This window comes from Pholcus phalangioides, unplaced genomic scaffold, assembly GCF_987345545.1.
Source record: "Pholcus phalangioides strain wild (caught in Gottingen) unplaced genomic scaffold, Ppha-v1.0 ptg000011l_1, whole genome shotgun sequence".
Classification (NCBI taxonomy): domain Eukaryota; kingdom Metazoa; phylum Arthropoda; class Arachnida; order Araneae; family Pholcidae; genus Pholcus; species Pholcus phalangioides.
In genome coordinates this window covers 15,108,588-15,135,086 of record NW_028301604.1, presented here as the reverse complement: position 1 = coordinate 15,135,086, position 26,499 = coordinate 15,108,588, and the positions used below count along the sequence as shown (strand labels likewise).

Genomic DNA, 26,499 nt, shown 5'->3' with positions numbered 1-26,499 from the left:
AAATTATACATTTTCAGAAAAATGTCTTAATTTAAATGAAATGTTGGCTTAATAATTTCATATAAGTATATATAAATTGTAAATGTATTTGCAGTTATGGCTGTCATTATTTTTCATCTTTTAACCCTCCCCTCCAGCCCATCTTGTTTCAATCAACAAAAAAAAAAACAATCTGGGCAAAATTTTAGTTCAATCAGACAACTGCTAGGTCACCCTTAAGCGTCTTTCAGTTGGAAGCCATTTAGTAATGTTAATTCCTTTTTTCCTAACCCTTCCCTATCTCTATCAGTTTTTCCTCATCTTAGAGAAATTTGAGGACACATCTAGGCAATCTCCAGCAAATTGTTCAAAAACATTCTTAATCAGATTTAGAAAAATACCTGAAATAACATGAAAAATTTGTGAAATATTAAGTTTTTTAATACGGCACATAACTTCTATATAAGAGAAACACATTTTTACTTACAGCAATAATTTTTGTATAATCTATAATGTGAACGAATGGAACATTCAGCATTATTTTTTCCTAAAAAAGAGTTTAGTTGCAGTTGTGTATTTTTATGGTCTCTGGCAATGATCTGTGAAACAAATCATTACAGGAGATAAAGCACATGCAGGCAACCCCAGTAATTGTTTAAAAACATTCTGAATCCAATTTCTCAAAAATATTTGTCTTCGGCAACGACCAGTGAAACATCATTGCTGGAGAAAAGTTTTGAGTGGGTAAAACTTGAGATAGAACAGCATAATGAGCTTATCCCTTAGTGTATGTGGTTTCCCCCAACTTTTCTCAGATTTTTGAATTTAAATATCTCAACAAATGCCATACTAAGATACATGTAACTTTGTGTGAAGAAACAGCAACAGGGTGTCCATATAAAAGTTAGTTTATTTTAATAAATAGGAAACTCTTTTTGCAATATGAACGGCGTATCCGAGATCTACATGTTATTTAGATACATTTTCCAATTGCAAGTATGCCTGTAGGATCAACGGTCCACCAGTATAATGCGGCTAAGGGACTCTTTTGCATCCTGCGTAAAGTTTCAATATGATCTCCTGAAAGTTATACATACAGGGATCCCCTCTACATCAGTTGTAATAAATAATTTTCAGATTCCGTGCGATTTTGTTATATCAAAGTCCAACCGTATTATATATTTTTATATCAATTTTTTATATCTCATTCTAGATTTAGTGCACTTGTACCCAAGGATTGTTTTCTTGCAATTTTCAGGAACACGTTCTGATCACTTAAAAATTTCATAAAATGTAAAGAAAACGTTAATTTAGAGCAAAATTCTTTTTAATGTCTAATATTTTTAATATCTTTAAATATTTACCTGAAAACAATTTTCATTCCAACTTTTCAGTGAAGGAAGCAATATCACTCCTGCTCATCATTACAGTGACTTCAAGTTTAAAGCTTATGCACCTGTAGCATTCAGATATTTTAGAGATTTGTTTGGCATTCAACCAGACGATTATTTAGTGAGTAATTTGTGTGTTCCCTGCAAACATTTTTTTTACTCATCTGTTCCTATTAAAATTGAATGTTAATTGTAAATGTGTAAAATTGTTAAAATGTAATTCATATTTTTTCAGCTTTCATTATGTCATTATCCCTTGAGAGAATTAACTAACCCTGGTGCAAGTGGCAGCATTTTTTATCTCACCGATGATGATGAATTTATTATCAAAACTGTACAACACAAAGAAGCAGAATTTTTGCAAAAATTACTTCCTGGATATTATATGAACCTTAATCAAAATCCACGTACGCTGCTTCCAAAGTTCTTTGGCTTATATTGCTACCAGGTAAGCTAATGTAAAATGTAGCTTAAGGCATCTCAATTCTTGTTCATCTTCACAGACATGATTAGAAATAGGTTTATTTTAGATACAGTAGGATATAGACTGACTAGTGATTATCCTGTCTTCGCACTATTCGGTCTAGTTGAGAATTAATACATAATTCTCAGTAATTCCAAGCTGTGCAAAAAACAGTTTTAGAGTGTGACTGCAAAATTTACCATTAACATCTCCCGCACTGCGCTAGCTACACCTCAAAACTGGATCGGTTTTTGTACGGGTTAAAGCATAAGTGTGGAAGAACATTGCGTCATGGAAGAGGGCTGAAAGGGAGAATCCCTCAGTCATCTACATCAAGGACTTTTATAAAACTGAAAACTGAGTTTTGACTTATCTTGAGCCTACCTTTTGACATTTGCGTTATCATTTATCAATGAAGTGTGACATATTAAACTTATGTTTTTACATTAATGTGTTTTGTTTATTTTAAAAGTGTACGGTATATGTTCATACTGTAGTACATATGATTTTGTTTCCTGAATCAAGATAGTCGTAAACAAATTATCCTAAAACCTAAAATGTGTGCCATATTTGTATTCTTGAATCATTGATTCTGTAATCGATTTTTAAAACGTGTGCAGTTTTCAGTACATAACATTTATTAAGTACTCGCTTGCACTTGAAGGTCAGAAAATATGAATAGGAGCGGGTATTTTGGTATAAAAAGTGTGTTTTTGATATGGGTGGAGGTAGGAAGTCAGCATTTTTATGGAACTCTGGCCTGTCTTTTCTGTTATCTGGCCTCCCACATTATTCTGGATAGTCTACTTCAGTTAAGCAAAGTTCACAAGCTAATATTTTTGAATATTTCAGAAAAAAAAAAATACTGAAGTACTCTTTTTTTTCTTTTTTTTTCAGTTCGACAAAAGTTTGTACTTCAAGTTGCCATAAAAAGTTTGTTCTTCATAAGTAAAATTTGAAAACCCTGAAATTAGTCATATTTCTTGCCTGATTTCTTTCTATTTAAATTTGTCTACTTAAAAAGTTTCCCTGGACGGATCATGTTAATCCCTTGGGAATACATGATCACGTTATTTAAATAAAATATATTTAATTTGTATATTTAACTTTTCGATTCTACATAAAACATAGTGGACTGTATGTCAGATGTTTGAAGTTCTTAAAAACTGAATGAATTTTTGTATAAGAATATGATTGGTATGAGTTGATGAATTTGACCGGATAAACCTATTTTTTTCATTGCATAAAACCATTAATACCTTGAACTGTCATGCATCAAAGGCCCAATCTATAATCCTGAATTCATAATGCAAATTTTTATACGAGCTGCATCCTCATGTAACAATTTTTTAAATATTTATTACTGTATTAAATGTTAATACCACTTAATCTCACTTTTATTTATTAAATATTCCACTCAGGGTCTATATTTAATGCATGATTTTGCTTTCAATTTTTCATAAACAGATGGAAAAAATATTCTGTGTAAATTTTTTTTTTTTTTTACAAATAAGCATAGACTACATGAAACATTTATTTATGTGAATAAAATCCTTACTGTACTTTTTATATTACAGAAGGCTCTCTAATCTGGCACATATCACACCAGTGTGTGCTGGATTATTAGTCAATTGAAAAGCTCTATTTTTAATAATATAAACTCAGATGGCGCTGTGCTCTAATTTACCTGGGTCTTGGCAAAATCTGTCATTTTTGATTGAAAAATGACCCACATTCCCTCTCAAACAAAAAGTATGGTTCCCCCCCCCCCATCATTTATTGGTATTCCTTTGAATCAAAAAATTTCTAAAAACGTGTTCAATCCAAAGGTTCATTGAAAAAAGTCTTACTTTCATTGTCTACTAGTAGAGAAAACTTGCAAAAAAAACCATTAACACTGAGAATTTAAAACTAAATGTAATAAATCTAAAACAAATATAATTAATTAGAATTTAGCTTAAGTTTTTGGCTGACGTGAAGTACACTTTTTGTCTTTCAATGTTTTGTTTGCACGAGTGGCAAACATTTTCAAAAAATCTTACGTTACAGTGGGCAAAAGGCTACTACTTACGCCTTCTCCCTGCCTCGTCGGTCTGTTGAGCCAGTCTGTTTTCCCCATTGGCCGAAGTTGTTCCTAAGGGCTCTGGATAAGGCTTGGGTTTCAATCTCATTTTTAAAATGGGAAACCAAGCACTTAATTTTCATCCTCTTCTCCTTTCTGTTGAAGCAGTTCTTGTGCTGTTAAATTTCTATTGCTGCTTTAAAAATACGTGGAAAATATCTCGTCGTTGGATAACACTTGGGTGTTCGTGAAGAAAATTTTGTGGTCCTTGGTCAGGGCATGCTCTGCTATGGCTGACTTGCCAATCTGATCCAGTCTACAATTTCGTTTGTGCTTGACTAATCTGGTTGATATCGATCTTTTTGTAGTGCCTATGTACACTTCACAACTGCATGGGATTCGGTAAACCCCAGCTGTTTTTAGTCCGTCCTGTTCATCTTTGGGCCAACCTGAGGCATTCACTTAGCTTTCTGCGTGGCTTGAAGATGGTCTTGATGCCATATTTTCTCAGGTGTCGTCCGATTCTGTCCATAACTCAAGGAATATAAGGGAGAAACACTTTTTCGGTCGCTGGTTCTTCTATTTTCCGTTAGGCGTTTTTTGGATGTATGGCCCTTATTACATTCCCGTAGAGTATCCATTGGCCTGGAAGGTCCGAATCAAGTGTAATTTTTTCATCAAAATGTTCTGGCTCACAGATTCTTCTTGCCCTTTCCACCAGAGCTTTAATTATACCTTGTTTCTGGGCAGGATGGTGATTAGACTTCCGTACCTGCAGGTATCTGTCTGTGTGCGTCTTTTTTCGGAAAACCGTATGGCCCAGTCTGTTACATTTCCTCATGACCAGAACATCTAGAAATGTAAGGGTCCCCTCTTCTTCATACATTGTGAATTTTTCATGTTATGATGTATACTGTTCAGATGAACTAGGAACTCTTCAAGTTTTCCTTCTCCATGACCCCATATAACAAATATGTGGTCCACATACCGAAACCAGGTTGATGGCTGGTATTATGCTGACGCCAAAGCTTGGGCCTCGAATCTTTCCATATAAAAGTTGGCCACAACCGGGCTGATTGGGCTGCCCATCGCCACCCCTTCAGTTTGTTCATAATATTCACCATTCCAACTGAAATATGTAGTTGTGAGACAGCCGTGGAAAAGATCCACAATATATTTTGTGAACAGTTGGCTAATCTGATCCATGATATCTCTTAGCGGTACATTGGTGAAGTGATGTGACATCAAAACTGACCAATATTTCATTGGGCTGAAGCACTATATCTTTTCTATAAAATTTTTGGAGTCCCTGATGAAGTTTTCCGTTTTACCCATATGTGTCCTCAGCATCCTTGCCAGGTATTTTGCAAGCGAATATGTAGGAGATCCAATGCTGCTCACTATAGGCTGTGGAGGAACTTCTGGCTTGTGCACTTTTGGCAATCTATAAATGTGCGGCGAAACTGCCTCTGATTTACATGCAATGTGATCAGATGTCTTCTATTAGAGAGGATGATTTTAATGAGCCAGTTCATCTGACGAAGTATCTGTTGCGTCGGATCCCTCTTTAGTTTTCTGTATGGTGGCCGGGTCCAACAGGTTCTGCATCTTCTCTTCATAATCTTCAGATTTTAAGATGACTGGCACGTTTCCCTTGTCCCCCAGCAGCACGAAGATGTTCTTATCAGCATTTAAAGGTTTGATCGCTTGTATCTCTCCCGGTTTCATGTCTGACCAAGGACCACAAAATTCTCTTCACAAACCCCCAAGTGTTATCTAATGGCGAGATATTTTCCACGTATTTTTAGAGAAGCAATAGAAATTCAAAAGCACAAGAACTGCTTCAACAGAAAAGAAAAGAGAATGAAAATCAACAGTGCTTGGTTTCCCATTTTAAAAATGATATTAAAACCCAAGCATTATCCAGAGCCCTTAGGAACAACTTCGGCCAATGGGGAAACAGACTGGCTCAACAGACCAAGCCAGACGAGGCAGTGCGACTCAAGCGGGGAGAAGGTGTAAGAAGTAGTCTTTTTTGCCCGCTATAATGTAAGATTTCTTGAAAATGTTCGTCACTCATGTGAATGAAACTTCGACAGACAAAAACTGTACTTCATGTTGGCCAAAAAACACTAAAACCTTTTTTGTTTCAAATATAATTAAGTTAAGGTTTAGTCCAAAGGTTGATTCTGCTTACACACTGATTTTCACGATGCAAAACTGATGACCGCATAGCGGCTAGATGACGAAACTGAATATTCAAGGTAGAATTTTTACAGGTTTGGTTTTTTCCCCCAATGACTGAAATTTTTTTACAATTTGAACAGCCGTTCTAATCCTTTGTTTTTCCAAAAAATGTGTATTCGCAATCTTGCTGGAATGAAACAAATTTATGCTGTATATAGACACTGTCTTTGAATGCTGGTAGATAGTCCCAAAAGTACCATAATTTCTGGTATAATCTGCAGGGGGGACAACTGAAATTGGAAAACTCGGTGCGCAGCCCTTTATTCAGGGATGCAACTAGATATGTCACCTTATCTTTAGCAACTCGTAGGTTATATCAATACAGTACAGCAAAATGCTTCATTTGTACTTCAAAGTAGTAAAACTCCTTTTCAAGGTTGTGTGATCATGATACACAGTAGAAAGCAGGGCCACTGGTAGTCGAGTGCTCATAGTGATGGACTCACATCCCAAGGATCCGTGTTCAAACCCCACCGTCACCATGGTTTTCTGGGGTTCCCAACCTCAAAGCAGGAATGCAAGCTGATCCCCCGTTAAAGTCTTGCTGCAGAGAGCAACAGGCCTACAACAACACGTACACACACATTCCAACATGTACCAATTCGTTAGAAGTTCCGCAGAGGAATATGGATGAATTGCATTTGTGGTTCAGTAGTAGAAGAAAGGGGGAAAGTTTATTGGGGGGAGTTTTTCGATGTACTTTTTTTTTCTTGGAACTAGGAAAGAATGTCTCCCACAGGATGCGTGAACCAAATTTTTATGCTCCCTTTATCTGAAATTTTGGGTATTTTCGGCACCATAGCAAGTCAACTGCATCTCTGTTAACTTTGCTACAAAGACACAGTGGCACGTTTTCCTCTTCTATATGTGAAGAAAACCTGCCTGGAAAACGCTGTCTTATTGGATGGACCAGACTACAACACAGCTGTCTTATGGAGAGTTTACTGCATAAATCATAGTTGATTTTCTAAACATTAGTAATTTTGAGTAATATAAATAGTGAAACCTCTCTAAAATAGACATTGTATGAGATGGAAACCTGTCTTTTGAATGAAATCAAGATAGTCCCATCCCATTGATCATTAGTGCTTTGATGGGCACCTTTATAAAATAGAAACCTGTTTAAAACTGAATATTGTTATGGTCTCTTGATGTTCGGTTTCATACAGGTTCCCTTTTGCTGTATTAATTCTAATCAGGGCTGCAACTAGATAACTAGATGCTTGGTCACCTGCGGCAAGTGCACATTTTGGCGCCCCCTTGTAATGTTGAAGGAGAGGTTTGAGAATAAAATTTGCGCCCCCTCTGGTCCAGCACCGGGGCACGAGACCCGTCTGCTCCCCCCTAGTTGCGGCCCTGATTCTAATCTGACACAAACTTCTGAATTTAATATATTTTATTTTTCAGTTGCACTGCCAAGTACTTTTTCCTAATATCACCAATTTTGATATTAACTCTTGGTCGGGCGTAATGCACCTACCAGGTGCATGTATAAAAACCTCTCACTTGGATAGAAAAATGAATGGCAGCAAGTTAAATATGGCTATCATTTTTTCTGAATAAATAAATATTCATTCACAAACGAAAAAATTCATAAAAATAAACAATCTCTTGCAAAAAAATTTTTATCAAGAGGATAACAAAAACTAGCCAGATTGCTGTCAGCTTTAATGTTATCAACTTGAAGTGATTTTCAGTTTACTGTTGCATATTCCAGGCATAGAATTTGTTAATTCTAACTAGCATTAAAATTAATTTACTTCATCTCCACATAATTTTTGAAAATTAATGATCTCAAATAGCCACAATGCATCTGTTTGGTGAAATTTGTGGTTGTAAAAAAAATGTACACATTACAAACACGACCGAGAATTGCTGATGATAAAAAAGTACACTAGTGATGAATTTCTGTCTTCCAGCTTTGATAGTAGAGTGAATAACTTAAATGTGTTAGATTTGAGTGAATATAGTCTGTTCTTGTTCATTGAAGTCATGTTTATTTTCTATGTATTTTCAGTGTGGAGGAAAGAATGTTCGTTTGGTTGTAATGAATAATTTATTGCCATCTTCTGTGAAACTACATGAGAAATATGATTTGAAAGGCTCGACCTACAAAAGAAAAGCTAGTAAATCTGAACGAAAAAAAAGTTCCCCAACGTACAAAGACCTTGATTTCATGGAGCGTCATAATGAAGGAATCTCTCTTGAGTCAGAGACATATAATGCTCTCGTAAAGACCATTCAAAGAGATTGTCGCGTGAGTTTGATTCTTTCAATTGCTTCAAAATTATCATAGTACAATATACTGAACATTTGTTTATTATGATATGACCATATAAAATTAATACCAGATTGCTTTATAGCAGATATGTTTGGGAATCATTATTTTCTATGGTGGTGCCATTGATTGGCCTTCAGGATCATACCCCTCACTCCCATGTATTTTTTCTGTGAATATATAAAAAATCAAATATATTCACTATACCACCTATTAGTCTCCTGGATCTATGCTGTCATATCACTGTCATGGAACATCTTCCATGTTGATGATTGTTCTAGACATTGTCTGCATACAGTTTCTCAAACAATAGGCCCTGATGTCATTCATACCAGATGGTGTGTGGCTGGCTGTTTCCTTTTCCCCCATTCATTTTCCATTCGTGTGTTTGACTGAGCTTTCCACTTACAAAAATAAATGAAACCAGGCTAGGGGCTACCAAAGATTTAAAACCTCTGGTCTAGAATACAAATGTGAATTGTGGTGAATGGCGACCTTTATTGGTTTATGTCATGACAATTTTATTGACATAATAATGTGATTTCATTCACAAGTTATTTTTGAGCATAAATGAACTTAAGTTTTCAACCTGTACATTGAATCATCAGAAGCATAAACTGTCATTTCATTCATGGTTTTTTCAGGTCCCATGAATTAATGCAATAAGATACAAATATCTTTAATTTTGCAAAGCAAAAAAAAAGGTTGAACTTTATATAGTTCTTCTAGTATTTTTCTTTAAAAAATTTACATACTCTGTCTGCTTCAGGTTCTTGAAAGTTTCAAAATAATGGATTACAGTCTTCTTGTTGGAATTCATAATTTAGACTTAGCAAAAAGAGAAAAAAAAGAAAGAGTGAGTACACACAGCTCTATTTGGCATATTTTTAACATTAATTTTCTTCGTATTTTTTCAATTTGTATGTGCCAGCCAGAAACTTTATTTATTTTATATTGCCTCTTTAAGGAATATCAATAGCCTACTCATGTTTAAAACTCGTCTGAGAATTTATTTATCACAGCACCTGTAACTGAATGGTTCACGTTTTTGGAAACTTTTTTTCATGATTTGTGTTGTCAAATATTTCTGATTTTAAAAACTGGATGTTATTTGTGGTGATCTTTGTAGATGTTAATGTTTCTCATCAAAATAAATTATTTCTTTTTTTGCCACTCACCTAGTTTTTTCTTTTATCACCATGCTTAATTAGGAACAAAGAATGAAATCTGAAGAGATGGATGGTAATGGCAGGCTGTCTGACGATTCAGAGTCTGGTATGTATATCAAAACTGAAAGTAGGGCATCAGTTATTTCATGAGAAATTGTCAATTGTTTTCTAGATTGGCTATGAATCAGCAGATTCAAATTAGAGATAGAGCACCACAATGGGCAATAGTGCTATGTAAGCTGATACTCTTGGGGTCTATATACACTGCTGGCCACCCAAATTGCAACACCAAGAAAGACAAGAGATATCGCAACAATATTTATTTTGTAGATAACATGTTGACCAAGCATCAAATGATTAAATTTATAGACTTCTGTGAAGTGTGGTTCTTGCCAAAATCAGTAGCCAGAGTAGCCGCCATTGTTGGAGATCACCGCTGCCACACGCCTCGGCATTGATTCAAAGAGACTTTGGATGTGTTCTTGGGGTACAGCAGACCAAGCAGCTTCCACGCGTTGCCAAAGTTGATCTAGTGTAGCAGCTGGGGATGTAATCTGGGTCAATCGTTGAGCAACCATGGACCACATGTTTTCTATCGGCGAAAGATCCGGAGAGCGAGCTGGCCAAGGAAGCAATTCAATCTGGCGATTGACGAAGAACCTTTGGACAATGCGTGCCACGTGTGGTCGCGCATTATCCTGTTGAAATATGGCTGTGGGCAAGCCCTGAAGGTAAGGAAGGACAACTGGCTCCAACACCTCGGAGATGTAGCGCTGGCTTTTTAAAGTACCGGCAATGTGTACTAGAGGAGTGCAAGAGTGATATCCAATACTGCCCCATACCATAATACCCGGTGCAGGACCAGTGTGGCGGTGCATAACGCAGCTGTTCAGCATCCTCTCTCCACGGTGTCTCCAGACTCGAATCCGACCATCGTGGTGTTGCAGACAGAAGCGTGACTTGTCAGCAAAGACAATTTCATTCCATTGTGCCGTCCACATCCTTCTTTCATCGCACCATTGGCGGCGGAGACGTCTGTGGTTCTGCGTCAAGGGTAGACGAAGCAATGGACGTCTTGCGGACAGACCACTCTGCTGTAAACGGCGTTGAATGGTACGCGCAGACACTGGATGATGCGGTACAGACTGAATGTGCTGTGCTATGGTTCGTGATGTGGCTGAGCGATCCGTCACTGCCATACGCACAATACGCCTGTCATCACGTGAAGTGGTGCACTGAGGTGGATGCGATCGAACACGTTGGTCCATCGTACCCTCCTGCATCCAACGATCACATATCCGCATTACAGTTGTTTGGTTTCGTCCAACACGACTACCGATTTCCCTGAAAGATAATCCACAATCTCGGAAGGCCACTATCCTTCCTCTGTCGAACTCGGATACTTGATCAAAAGATGATCGCTGTTTTCTACGAGGCATAATTAATTGTTTTTTTGAAAAAACCACAAGAAAAACACAATTGCCGTACTTCAAATCGTCCAAATCTCCAAGCCTTAAATAGCGCTTTGAAGTGGCGCCACAGGCGCGCGTGATGTGCGTCTGCGCTGAAATTCTAATCATTTGCATATCTCACCTCCGCTAATGCATGTTGTAAATTTCATATTATTTGCATGCTTCCTTCAGGGTGTTGCATTTACGGTGGCCAGCAGTGTATTTCGGAACATAGTGATCACCAAATAATTGTTGTATTTTTTTATTTTAGGTGATAGGACTGGTATATACTCTATATCAGGGCTGGACAAATAGCAAAAAACATATAGGCACCAGAAAAAGTTTATAGGCAACAAAAAAATTTTTTGTCAGAAGGAAAAGGTGTCCAAAATGTTCCTTTCAACTTTTTCAGTTTTTCAGTGCATAGATTCTTTTTCATGTTGATAGTAATGCTGCTATAAATTCCAAACATTTTGTGCTACTCTCAGCCCATAGCCAGTCAATTTGTCACGTTTCAATCGGTTGTAATACAAATTCGTTTTAATGTCAGTTCTTCGCTGTAGATGTTCCATGTGATCTTGTATGTAGGGTTTTTTTGTCGTATACGTGAAATAAACATGAAGAAAAGCATATGCAGTTTACTAAAAATATTTACCATTAAAATTTCAATTGATATTAATATTTTATATCTTTTAAATATTGTAATTACCATATCAATTATATTTGAAAATTTAACAATCAGTGGAGCCTCTCTTTAAGTGCAAACTTGTATCTGGCCCATGGGTTCCAGATTTCCCCATCATTTACCACTACAATATATCTCCCTAAGAATCTTAAAATATTTAATTCATAATTTAACTAAATATTTAATTTCAATCGTATAAGCCGCAATTCACACTTTTTATCAGAGAATTTCTATTTCTCGCAGCTAGGTGAGTTGGGGCGCACACAAGAAAATAAATTAAGATCAATGCCCCTTCTCCCCAAGCACAATTTCCATACTTCACTATTGAATGTATCCATGTAGATAATGCATCTTTGAGGAATTTTTTATCAACAATATATCTAAGTTTATATATAACAGTTGTAAACAGTAATTTTTAAATTATTTTTTGCTCAATGCAATGTACATTTCAAATCACCTTGTATTATTATGCCAAAATGATATTCAGACACTCCAGCCATAGGTGCCGGAACCCGAGAGCTGAGGCCATTTAAGCTCCCCTCCAATAAATTTTTTGAGGGGGCTGAGCCCCCAATTAATTTATGAATATACAATGCAATGCACCATTCCGCCTCCTGCATATGGGTTTGAGTACCGTATACAAGGACGATGACTTAAGCAAGCGTGCAAGGGGTGTGATGCACCCGGGTGGCAGGTTGTGAGGGGAGGTAGCTTAGGCTTTAGTTAGATACCAAACTTTTTAAAATGTTCTAATAATAAATATTTATGAACTGAGGCAGATTTATAATTTAGCTTACTGTGGGCTACAAAAATTTTGCCGCTCATCCTAATCTAATTTCCTTGACCATTTATTTTTTTAATTTGCTGTGCTATAGCCCACTCAGTATGGGCCTATGTTTCTCATTAACTTTTCCCATCACTCTTTTCCTCTTCACTTGGTCCCCTGCTCTTTCTAGGTCACTCATCAGCCTGGTCCCTTGTTCTTTAGATCACTTTTTTGGTCACTCACATGCTGGTATACTCATTGTGGTCACTCACATGCTGATATACTCATTGTGGTCACTCACATGCTGATATACTCATTGTGGTCACTCACATGCTGATATACTCATTGTGGTCACTCATGGGCTTGCAAACTCTCTAGATCACTCTTTTGGTCACACACCAACCCTTGCTTTTTGAGAAGAGGCGGATTTATAGTTTTGCAAATTTCAGCTCCCTTTTCCCATTTTACTAATTTTCTTGACCAATCATTTTTCAAATTTGCCACCCTGGGCTGTAGCCCCTGTAAATATGCCTCTACACATGACACCATGATTTTGAGCCATACCTTGCTGACGAAGATACCATAAAGATGTTGAGAAAACTTGGAGAAGACAGAGCTTGGGACAGTAATACCAGAAACAAGAATGCACTCCATCACAAGGGGCAAGTGTGCATTTGGATGCCCTTATCTAACTTTTCTGAAATGGTCAGATGGTCTATAACGGTACAATCTTTTTAAAGGCAGGGCGTAAATGGATCACAATTTTTTTTTTATCTTGGTGTGTGGCTCAACTCCCCTTACTTCGCGAAATGGAGATTCTGACAAAGTGGAAAGCACCACTTATAAGGTAAAAATTAAATTTTCAAAATTTATTTTATCCCAATTTATTGTGTACGTATCTTGGTGTACGCCCCAATGTCCCTCGATGACTTTCAATGAGTACTTTCCTTCATTTGTTAAAAATTAAGATGGGGAGGAGAACATTTCCAGTACCTAAGACGACAAAAATTAGTTTCATTTTATGCGCCTAAAGCAAAACCCCTAATTTATAAGATCACAAACATGTAAAGTTATTCAAATTTGTCGTGACTAAATGACTCCAGGACAAATTTTTATTGCAATGAAATCACACTACGACAAATTTATACCATAACAAAATGACTCTGACAAATTTGTGCCATGACGTGTTTGTAGCACGACAAGTTGGCCTAGACCCTCTACCTGCAATTTAATAACTACACAAAGAAAAATTTGCCAATACCAATTTCTTAGTCACCATGGTTACATGGCGCCTGGGGTTTGTTCCACCCTGCTCTACATATATTTTTATAATTTATTTCTTACAATCCCAATTGGGATTGATTTTTATTACTTTTCCTTTTTATTTATCCTGATATATTATTTTAGAGAGATGTACCAAGAAATTTGCACAAACAAATTTCTTGCATGCTTTTGGGGCTAACCCATGTTTGTAGAACCCATATTATAATAACTGCTTTGCTTACAAGGTTTCAGCGAGAAATTTAATCTCTATTTGATGAATTGGCCAAAAATATGATAACCTCATCCTAACCTCGCATTAGAGAAAGGTGAAGTTGAAGGGAAAAAAAATGAAGGAAAAACGTATAATTTATATATAAGTGCAGATAAGAGATAAACTAGTGTAGTTATACGAAGTAGATTTCTCTTTTCACCCTCACCCAACTAGTTCTCTTTTGTTCTTATATGTATATAGTAGAGGGATATATCATGTGTGGGAAAAATTACTAATAATTGTATAGAAATAAAAAGGTAAAAAGAACAACTTTGTAGGGCTACAACAAAGCCTGACAGTGATAAGAGGGGGAAGAAAATCGAGCTTGTTTGACTTTATTTCAGAGGTGTTTGGACGCAATATTATGTCCTTGATCATTAAGTGGTTAAAACAAAAAAAATTAAACTGTAGTCTTCCTCAAGAATTTAAGATTTTAGAAAAATTATATATGTATAGCATAAATGCAGAATGAATAGGAATAATTTATATATAGTTTTAATCAAAACTAATGCTCCCAACTGGAAACAAAAGAAAAGTTTAACCTTTCAACGTTCAATGGTTTAAGGTGAAAAAAAACGTAAGCCACTATAGCTTGCTTTTTCACATTGCGGTATACAAGGTGGTTATAACTGAGGTAGTGTTCGAAGTCCAATTACATAAAACCTATTGCAGCTAAGTTAGACTTAGACAAGCATTTTGTAGTTTTGTAGTTAGGCATTTTAGTAATCTAAACCAATTTTGGTGAACATATGTTTCAGGCCTTTGGAATTTGATTGTGATGAAAAAAGTAGTGGAAAAATACCCACAAGGGGAGGAAAAACGTTACATATACATTGATAACCAGTTAGCTGTAATCATATTTTTATTACTGACTTTTTCAAATGGGAGGCCAGCTCCTATTTACACTTTCAAGTTGAAAAGGCACAAACAAAATTCAAGAGGGTTTGAACCTGGATCCTCGTGCAGAGTCTCCCACGTGATGCCCATGCAGCAGCTAGCTTTCATTGCCACAGATGTGTTTCTGGTTTGTATCCCCTCACCTTGTACCTGTATTAATCCGATATTTTCAAAGCATAAAAACATCTTTTGTAAATTGGTATTTGTTTTCTGACACCTCTCTCAAGCTTCTAGCTGTGCAGAGTAAATGAAATAATCATTACCACTGATTTTATATTAAAGCTTAATGAACAAAGCAAGATCTCTCAAAGTGAGCATTACACAAGGAAAAAATAACAGCCTAGAGACAGGCCTGTCATTTGGGGGGCCATTGCCCCTCCCCCCCAGCTTTAGAAAATACACTACTATTACTGAACCACACTTGCACCTCGTCCATATTCCTCTGCAGAACTTCTAACGAATCGGTGCATGTTGGAAAGTGTGTGTATGTGTAGTGGACCTGAGGTGAAGTTTACACTAGAAATGGCATATTTATGTACAAATATATATACATTGAGTACATGTTCTTTGCCCCACCTCCAGAAAAAGTTGAAATGACAGCCCTGCGCCTAGAGATCATGAAGTGCAATACCAATATTTACCACCTTTTATCTATGAATTTTATGACGTCAGGTGGCTAAAATTTGTATACAGAGAAACCCGGGGGTGTACCACCTGATTCTTAATAAGAATCAGTTTCTTAACTATGGATTTGATCTTTAGTTCAGAATATAAGTAATTTTTCTACCACATTCTTAACACATTGTTGACCAGCATTTCTTCTCAGTTTATCTCATGCCACTGGCTATTATTTCGGAATTGGATGTGGAAGTGAAACAATGTAAATAAACTTATTAAAATTCATTTATATATTAAACCATTATAAAATTTCATTTTTAATTTTTCCAGTTTTAACTTGACTGGTTTTATTAGCTGAATGTTAGCTAAAGAAGCTTGCGGTATGTTGAACAACAATTACTCTATGCTCTCCAAGAATGCACTGACTGAACGAAGTTGACGTGAAACAAAGGTGCACCGATCACGAGTTTACTCATGGCCGGTTAGCGACGTTTAGGCATGACAACACAAGTTTACTCATACTGGCCAACAATGTGTTAACTAAACATAGTTTCCTTTCGCAGTTAAGCATGACCCCACTTCTTAGCTTGATTCTTAGTAGACAATTTTTCTCCATGCAACATAATGTTAATTCTTTCTTTAATAGAAATTTTTTTATCTTTCGTATTTACGATCATATTTTAAAATAAAGTATTTAACATTTATTTTTATTGCCAAATAAGGAATTAGTCCAACTTTTAAGAGTTATTAAAAGATTATGTGGGAGAGTAAAAAACAGTGTTGGAGTCTATATACAGCACATATATTTTGGTAAGTGATAAAATATCGGACCATCTCAATAAAGTTTGATAAATTTTCCTACATTTATCACATTTACCAGAGATTATGCATGATTCTCAAATTTTCAATCCATAAATATTATGATCAATGGGTCATAAATACTTCAAAATTTTTGTTATGGGAACTTGTAGATTTGACAATTTTTCTTAGCTTAAAAAGTAAAAGAAAATTGAATTTTTCACACAAAATATGTGAGAAGTTCTAATCGGCCAAAATTTAACTCCACATAAATATAAAAATCATTATTAACCTGCTGCTGCTTTTGTTTTTCCCACACACTTCGATGTATGTAAAAAAGCCAACATTACAGAAGTGATGTCAATTTTTACTATTACTGTGTATTATCTGATCAGTATTTTTTATTTGACCATGAAGTAGCTATGCGATGCATGTACAGTACCATGTACATTTTGCCATGAAAACTAGTTTAAGTAAACATGAGGCATATTATAAAAATTATTGTTAGTCTTGTAATGTTAGCTTTACTTACATACATAATGTAAACATGACTCATTTATCGCATTAACCATGGATTGACGACTATGCATAATGACCTGCAAATGTAATAGATTTGTGGTATGTGAGCGAAATTTATCAAACTTAATGAAATAGCCGATGATTATTCATAATAACAGCAGCTCTTTAGCACTTTTACCATAATATATATAGCCACTCTTTGTGGACGGGGGTGGGCAATGTGCTCCATCTCTGTGGACATGGGAAAAATCTTTGATTTGAATCGTATGAAATAAGTATGATTGTTTCAGTTTTTTTACTGCAACAGGCTCAAAAAGCAGCATGTAGTTATCATTTATTCGCAACCATGTTCACATTTATTTAAAGGAACTCTACATTTTTTCAGACTAGCATCATTCTAAAGTTCCTTTTCCCCATCTTGTCAACACATTAATTTTAAGCTAGGCATTGATTGGTCAGTGCCAAAATTTCCCAAAAGGGACATTTTTCAGCCTGTCCATCACATGACCTTAACACATCATGGTTGCATTCATAGCTTGATTCTCAATGTGATTCTTACGTATGGATGATTGGTTATTAAGAATCAGAAGGTGGTATACCCCCCCCCCCCGTGTATATTTTCTTCAGTCCCAGCAGAATTCCTAATCAATAGGGCAATGCTCAAACTGTCTGCAACAACTTGTCTGTAACAATATTTTTCTAGATCTCTACAGTATTGTTATAGACAAGTTTCACTGTATTTTCATTTTGGCATGAGAGTATGTTAACTGCCACTCTATGCAACACCAGTTTTCTCCCAGTGGGCATTTTGTAAATTAACTTTTCACTACAATCTAATTTTGAAGGTCTGAAATATATTTCGACAAAATTTGGTTTGATTAGCTACAAAAGGTTCTCAGTAATTGGACTCCAAACACATCTTTAATTAAAACCACCTTGTGTACGTCTTTTTAACAAGTAGGCAATTTTTGTATGCAGTCAATTTTCAGTTGTAATGATAAAATTGTTTTATTGTTTCTTGGCATAACATGGACGCAATATTATAATCCTCTCAAACAGGATTATTCCATACACATGCCCTCATCTTACTGTTATTTTTTCTCCTTTCTCACCTGCAGATAGGTTTTCTGGTGTGTTGTACACTGAAGAGCCAAAAAACTGGTACACCTGCCTAATATCGTGTAGGGCCCCGCGAGCCCGCAGAAGTGCCGCAACACGACGTGGCATGGACTCGACTAATGTCTGAAGTAGTGTTTGAGGTAATTGACACCATGAATCCTGCAGGGCTGTCCATAAATCCGTAGGAGTAAGAGGGGGTGGCGATCTCTTCTGAACAGCACGTTGCAAGGCATCCCAGATATGTTCAATAATGTTCATGTCTGAGGATTTAGGTGGCCAGCGAAAGTGTCTAAAGTCAGAAGAGTGTTCCTGGAGCCACTTTGTAGCAATTCTGGACGAGTGGGGTATCGCGTCCTGCTGAAATTGTCCAAGTCCGTCGGAATGCACAATGGACATGAATGGGTGCAGGTGATCAGACAAGATGCTTACGTACCTGTCACCTGTCAGTCGTATCTAGACGTATCAGGGGTCCCATATCACACCAACTGCACACGCCCCATACCATCACAGAGCCTCCACCAGCTTGAACAGTCCCCTGTTGACATGTAGGGTCCATGGATTCATGAGGTTGTCTCCATACACGTACACGTCCATCAGCCGCTGTGGTGGTCGAGTGGTTATAGTGACAGACTCGCGATGCGAGGATTCGGGTTCGAACCCCACAGTGGTGGTCGGCAGAAGTTGGTTTTCTGTGGTTCACAACTTCAAGGCGCAAATGCGAGCCGATCTCCTCGTTAAAAAGTCTCGCCACAGAGAGCAACAGTCCTACAACGATAAATCATTCAATCATAACACTTCACTCATAGTTAGAAAAAACTGGTGGCAGATGGCAGCACTACACATAACAAGCATTACAGAGAAACAAAAAACTTCACGTCAGGTTTCACTACACGTACACGCACATTCTCGCATGTACCGATTCGTTGGGGGTTCCGGGGGGGGGGGGTTGCATGTGTGGTGTAGCAGTAGTAGGTAGGGCCTCCAAAAAGTGGCTCGGGGATCCATGATGTTCTTAAGTCAGCCACCTCGTTGGGCAATTTGCCTGTTGTGGCGTCATATTTGTATCAGCTTGAAGCAATTGGAACAGAGACTCGTCAGACCAGGCAACGTGTTTCCAGTCCTCAACAGTCCAATGTCGGTGTTGTCGGGCCCAGGCGAGACATAAAGCTTTGTGTCGTGCAGTCATCAAGGGTACACGAGTGGGCCTTCGGCTCCGAAAGCCCATATCGATGATGTTTCGTTGAATGGTTCGCACGCTGACACTTGTCGATGGCCCAGCATTGAAATCTGCATCAATTTGCGGAAGGGTTGCACGTCTGTCACGTTTAATGATTCTCGTCAGTCATCGTTGGTCCCATTCTTGCATGATCTTTTCCCAGCCGCAGCGATGTCGTAAATTTAATTTTTTACCGGATTCCCGATATTCACGGTACACTCGTGAAATGGTCATACGTGAAAATCCAAATTTCATTGCTACCTCGGAGATGCTATGTCCCATCTCTCATGCGCCGACTATAATACTGCGTTCAAACTCACTTAAATCTCGATAACCTGCCATTGTAGCAGCAGTAACCAATCTAACAACTATGCCAGACACTTGTTGTGTTATATAGGCGTTGCCGACCGCAGTGCCGTACTCTGATTACATATCTCTCTATTTGCATACGCATGCCTGTACCAGTTTTTTTGGCTCTTCAGGTTATATACAGTAGAGCATCAATTATGTGAATAACGATCAACCGAAACATCGGTTAACCAAAAGCATTTCAGTTGGCAAATTCACTGCCTTGAGACGGCTATGAAGTGGTTGAAGAAAGATTAATGTGAATGTCTTTAAAGTGGTCTTTTCTTTGGAAAGTCTTTTCCAAAAACGTATTTTCAAAATTTTTCTGCATCTATCTGTACTTGAAATATTTTTAAAATATTTTTATATAAACTGCTGGCAGGCATTATGTATGTTAATGTTTTCCACTAAAATGCTCTTTTCTCAAAACTTAAGTTTTGTGTTAGATAAGGAACAGTTTTCCGAACACCACTCACTCAAATGTCTTGAAACTTTGTCTCAACACTATGGTGTTATATACTTTAACATGAGGATTTTTTTATTGAAATTTTAAACATTTTTATGGCACAAAATATGGGTAAATTTTTGTGATATCTGAAAAGTTGAAGTTAAAATTCGAGAAAAAAGTAAGTAACAATTAAAATCCTAAATGCTCATGTTAAGTTGTAAAAAAAATATCCATGATATTTGAGAGAGAGAAATTGGATGCCTAAAGTGAATAGAAAAATTTTAAATGTTCCTTAAAGGAAGATTTTTCCTATAGGAAAGCATGGAATGCCAAGATCGTTCATCAATCCCCCTTAAAACATTTGTGATATTTATCAGCGAAAAAAACAAGTCTCAGCTTTGAAGCAAAAAAAATTTTGGACTTTTCCTGAACTGCAGGCCCACTTTAATGGCCATTTTGAACTTGTAAAACTAGGCTAGTAAGTTCTGTGTTATTTGTAAGACGTGTGATACAAAATATATACAATTTTGTGTTTAATATTGATTTTTCTTTGTTTCATATTGTTCCTATGACACCAGTAAAAATTTTTTCTGTGGATGATCGGTTATCCGAACATCCCCAGTCCCCAATTGTTTCAGATAATTGATGCTCTACTGTAATTATATATTTTTTATGCATATACAGTACATGATATTGTATACAGGCTGTCCCTAATTGTTTGCACAGCAAATATCTGCAACCATTGATTTTTAGAAACGGGCTTATATATATAATCAGTTTTCAAATGACGTGCAATTACTTAAAATCTTAATTTGTGAGAGAGGTTGTTAAACATAGAGAATAAACTTTTATACATTATGCAGTCTCTTTCATTCTCCCCCCCCCCCCTCCCGTTAAAACTTCCAATTACTGTGTTGGCAAGTTTTTATTGACTCAAAAGTTGCCATTTTTAGAGACTTGTACAAATAGAATGAACTCGTCCATTTTATTTTATCATTCACAATAAATAGCAATTACATTTTTTGACACAGAATTTTTCTTTGTTTTTAATTCAAATTTTGTGAACCACACCCTCAAGCATTGGCAATAAATGCTAAAAAATTAAGTCAAATATCTGCTAATATTTCATTTAAAAATATGGAATTTTTTGTAAATAACTTCTCAGAGCCACATTTACATTTCACTAGTTGAAGTTTAAGCACACGATCTACATAAAAAATAAATTTCTATTATGTATACGACCCTTTGGGAAATTTTTGAGTAAAAGTATGTCGTTTGAAAGCTTTTTGTAATTGAAAGTATTGATGATGATGTAAAATTGAAAGTATTGTAAGTTTTGCGAATTAAAAACAATTTGGGACAGCCTGTATAAACCTGGAAGTGTATCTTTATCTATTATATACATATGTTTTTAACAACGTTTGTGAAGTAGAGTCAGAGGGAAGGGAAAAAAGATATAATTTGAGAGCATAATTTTTTTTCCTTCATTTCCAAAATCTGACAAAGGATTCCACACTGCAACTTTCTGCCTCTGAAGAATGAGTTTTAAATTCTTGTCAAATAAGGTTGGACAGATCTCGGTCCCCTGCTTGCAATGTGTTAAAGTTAAAATGAATATTCAGTTTGCATCTGCATGTTACGTGGGCTAAACAACTGCAGTTTAAATGAATTGCAACAGAGGCAGCTCAAGCTTACCTGCGGCAAAGCTTTATGTGCCATCTGTAAAGACAACCCGAGTGAAATTTGCAGGATTGAAAGATGATTTTGTATAATCATACCAAGGTTACCCTGTGGTATGATTATACAAAACCAAACACTATTGTTCACAACGCAAAATGTACCTGACCATGCATCCTGATTATAAAAAAACTACCCTGGTTTTCTGGTCTAGAATTATTTTGCCATTCTTAAATATATGAAATCATAGGCATAAACTTGTATCCGACCCCACTCTCCAACATTTGCCATTATCTTCATAATATCCTATGTAAATATATTGCATTGGGGGGTATTTCTACCTCCACCGTTCTACCTATACTATTACAAATTTTCTTTTGGGGACAGGAGGGGTGGTCACCTGTACCACCCCTCTATGGGTTTGATATGCTGCGCCTCCCAATTTTTCAAATAACTTTATGCCTATGCATTTGCATAGAGCAGGTTAGAAAAACCCGAGAAAATCCTGCATATGCTACTGTACCTATCTGTCATAACTTAATCCATGAAACAGCCATTATGAATGCGTCAAAGTGATGGCTCATCAATAATTGCTGATGTTGGTTTTTAATTTTGAGGCGTGAATGTGAGTCTATCTCACCATACAAAGCAACAGGTCTACAATGGTACAATTCATTCATTGCACTTCACTCATAGTTAGAAAAATTGATGGCACTATACATAACGAGCATTACACATTAACAAACTTCACGTTAGGTTTACAACACTCACTCACTTTCCAACATTGCCAGTTTGTTAGAGATTCCACAGAGGAATGTTGACGAGGTGCATATGTGGTTTAATAGTGATTAAATGAACCATACTAATCCTGTGAAGAAGTATAACAAGGCAATTGTGTTGTGATTAACATCTTAACTGCCACGGGCATATATATGTGCTCTAGGGTGTCTGTGCATTAATTGCCATGGGTGTATTTAAGCGTCTTTACTCTTAGTGATAGAAAAAGAGTGGCACTGGGGAGCGGATAGTATAAGATTTTGTCGGCTGTTAAGGGGTAAAGAAGTTTATTTCAAAAGTGTTTCTGGTGCTTTAGTGACCGGAAAAGTGAGTAGCTGAATTCTTCTGTTGCCTTTATTTGACCCATTCCAGAAAAACTGCTGGATGCGGGCACCAAATTTAAATGCAGGTGAAATGCGTTTTACCAACATTTAAAACTTTTTCCCCCGAAATTTCCGAATTTGAATATCTCAGTGAATATTGCACTTAGAAACATGTCTCTCCTGATGCCAACTAAAAAAATTCCACAACATTCTAATTGGGTTTTGGGGCACATGGGGAATGTATAAAAAGTTAATTATTTTTATTTTAATAACTAAACAACCCCTGGAAACATGAATGATATATCTTGAGTACTACAGTTGGAAACTTTTCCTAATTCAAAGTATGCCTCTACAATCAACAGTTCATCAGCAAAATGCCATACCCCTCTGTTTGATGTGCACCCTGTATAATTTTCATTTTGTAAAATTTATATACTACTTATTTTAAATATTTTATTTGTGCATGGCAGCTTCACCTGTTCAATCTGGCGGAACCAAGTCATCATTAGTTAGAAGTAAATCCATCAACAGACAGAGGCTGGCAGCTTTTTCTACAGCTATGGAATCAATACAAGCAGAAGTTGAAGCAATTGATCAAGAAGACGATGTACCGTAAGTTCTATCACCAAATTTTAGAATCTGTCATGCATAGAAAATACTTATATCTAAAAATGGAAAAAGTTGCTTCAGGAGTGGTAATATTTGTAAAACTAAATCAATGTATGCCTCAAAAGCTGCCATTGATACATATATGGGTGTTTTCATCTATGATTTTTAAAATTTATTTTGTGCTGAAACTTTTTGATTTCTGGTATTTGTGTCCAAATTATGAACTCAAACACCTTGTATTTCTACCCCTACATAAGATTCAGCACATTTATGAAAATGCATATCAATTGAGGGGGAGAGATTCTTGCTGCTACAACTCATTCATTGGAATTGTTTCAGCAAATTCCATCTTGAAATGTGATTTTGTGTATCTTCTATTTCTATACTGAACAGTACAAAAATATCTTCAGTGTGATTTTGAATTACTTGTATTACCTTGAAATTTTTCATTTTGTTGAGGACATAAGATGAAATATATTCTTAAAGCAAAATATTACGTTCTTGAAACTCAGTTTCAAGTCTATTGGGTGACTAAGGAGTGTGTGTTTATTAGACATACAGCATACTACATTTTTCTTGTTTTCCCTATCTTGTCAGCTAAACTGACAATAATGCACCATTTGCACTCTTTTTATTTGGTTCACATTTTGATAACTCGAAAAGAGACTTCAAAATTTATCTTTTTCTTTCCCCTTTATAGTTAAAATTGTGAAAATATATTCCAAGATTGTTTTTGTCTCGGCCCAGTATATTAAGGAAAGAGACCTCTTTGTCTGGATATTAAGCTGAGGTGAATTCTGAAAGAAAAGTCATCTGGTCTACCCTGGTCCTCTCTCAATTTGGCCAGGAAAGCAAGGTCTTTTCTCTAGTGGCATATATAGTAGCACACTCGCCCAGATTGCAAGGACAAGGGTTTGATTTCTGGTTGAGACCATGGTCTCTACTTTAATGGTTTCAGCAGAATATTTTTTCATGTCCATAAGGAAAGGGGAAAGAAACTTGTACCTACTCAAAATTGGAAGAAAGCTTGTGAATTAGGCAACATATTCACACGAGCAAAACCCTTACGTTGAAACAAAACTTTCATCTGCAGGCTCCTTACATAGGCATTAAACCATGGTTTAAACCAAGTGGTTTTTTTCAAAAAATCAAAGTGTCCTAAATATTTTTTCCTTGAAAAATATCAATGGTTCATTATTAGCCAAAATTTTTCATTTTTACCACATTTTATATTCTTGAGGTACATTTTGATGGTATATCTTTAAATGGCATATAAGATGGTATAAGTGGTTTTTTCAAAATGTCTCATAAAAGTGGCCTGAATATATATAGTTTTTTCATATGAAGTATCTTAGTTATTTAAAGTTATATACAGAAGCCAAAATTTCTCATTCTTACCATATTTTCTAACCTTTGGCTACATTCTGATGCTCTATCTTTAGCAAATTCATGACTTAGGATTGCATCACACATTTAAATGTAGTGATGTATTATCTCGTGGTCCTATAATCAAAGGCACCAGCTGTCCCTAAAGGACAAAGACTAGTGTACTAGTAGTTACATTACCTCAGACATTTTAATTTTCTTTCCCATAAGTAGCACATCTCGCACTGTGTATCCCCCAGCCTTAATATTCAAGTTTTTTTTATACTTTCATGGTTAAGCCCAGTTAATCAAAGTTCTACTGTATAGTAGTAACAGATTCGTGAAAAATAATCAGCTATGTACTGGGTGATTATAATTAGAGTTTTGATTCAAAAAGTATACAATAAGTACTGGTCAGAATGACTTGAAAATTTGCATGGATACTCCTGAAGCAATGGAAATTTCTTTCGCAGAAGGAAAAAAAAAGTGCAAAAAGTGCGAGTAGATGATGCTGTACTCGGCCAGCAGTATAATCTATTTTGTGGAACTTCATTTCGGCACTTCCACAGCATCAGTGTGTAGATAGAACAACTTCTATCAAGATGCCCATTGCAATACCAGCAAAGCAGCTGCTGAAGACCCATTTTAACAATAACAGGATGGCATGACACCTGGCTGGCCGTCAGTTCACTTGACATTAACCTTTGCAACCTCTGGCTGTGGGGGGTACCTCAAAATGTTATGAACAGTGGTCGGATTGCAAACTTTGGTGAATTGCAATCTCCAGCGCATCCCCTATATGTTAGAAGTTCCTCAGGAATATTAACATAGCGACGCATTTGGTTTAATAAAGGTGAATTGTAAGCGCATCCACATCATGACCATGGTATATTTCCATCTGTTGTTAAAAAAAAATTTTTGTGCTTTCACCTCATAGCCAGAACACGGTGGACAACATATTTAACATTTCTTGAGTAAGTTATAGTTATTTGTTAAATTACTTCACTTTTTTGTGATGTTTCCATGAATTATGAAATCGTGTAATGCTATAATTAAGTTATCATTTTCCATGACTGGCTATTGTTTCCATTCTGCGAGCAAATTTCCCATGTGTTGGATGATGTCATTAATTTTACATTTTTAAGTATTTTTTCCCCCTTAATAAAATTCCATTTCTTTCAGGAATATTCATGTCAATTTTCAAGTCATTCTTACAATCGCTCTTTTTTTACAGTGTTTTGAAATCAGAACCTTAGTTATAATCACCCTGTATATCATAAATCATCATTAATTAATCTACATTATTTATGCTTCATTAAATACATTATATTCACCTAATTTTTATTATAGTTTTTGCAAAATAGCTTCCTAATTAAGCATACTGAAAGTAACTGGGGAAAGCATCTTTATATTATATGATTAACATTAAAAGAATTTTCAAACACACACAAAGTAATCCATTGAGCTAAGCAAAAAATAATTAAATTGCAAAAGTTGGTTTTTGTTAAAATGTAAGAAATATTTATTGATTAATTAATATGGGAATAGTGTTAATTACATTAATAAACATTTTCTTTTAATTAATTGTTAGAGGTTTAGGTGATTTTTCAGAAATTTTATTATTTTTAATGTTAATACTATTTAAAACAAAAAACCGATTTTTTTACCAACCCTGGCGGAAGCAAATCTTGCGTAAGAGATGCATACAAGTCATCTGTATCCATGGAAAAAGTAATCTGTTCTGGCCTTCGGTATTCTTA

General features: G+C 36.1%; 1 protein-coding gene across 4 annotated transcripts in view; it reads left to right on the top strand.

The window, feature by feature from the left end:
* Window positions 1-26,499, top strand: part of LOC149080105 (phosphatidylinositol 4-phosphate 5-kinase type-1 alpha-like) — a 93,086-nt gene that overhangs the window by 9,147 nt on the left and 57,440 nt on the right. For all 4 annotated transcript variants that reach the window (XM_089239106.1, XM_089239104.1, XM_089239107.1 and 1 more), the window contains exons 6-11: window positions 1,374-1,491; window positions 1,606-1,818; window positions 8,160-8,399; window positions 9,190-9,276; window positions 9,632-9,695; window positions 23,236-23,377. In XM_089239106.1, coding sequence (XP_089095232.1) covers window positions 1,374-1,491; window positions 1,606-1,818; window positions 8,160-8,399; window positions 9,190-9,276; window positions 9,632-9,695; window positions 23,236-23,377 — 864 coding nt within the window. The remainder of the gene's footprint in view (window positions 1-1,373; window positions 1,492-1,605; window positions 1,819-8,159; window positions 8,400-9,189; window positions 9,277-9,631; window positions 9,696-23,235; window positions 23,378-26,499) is intronic.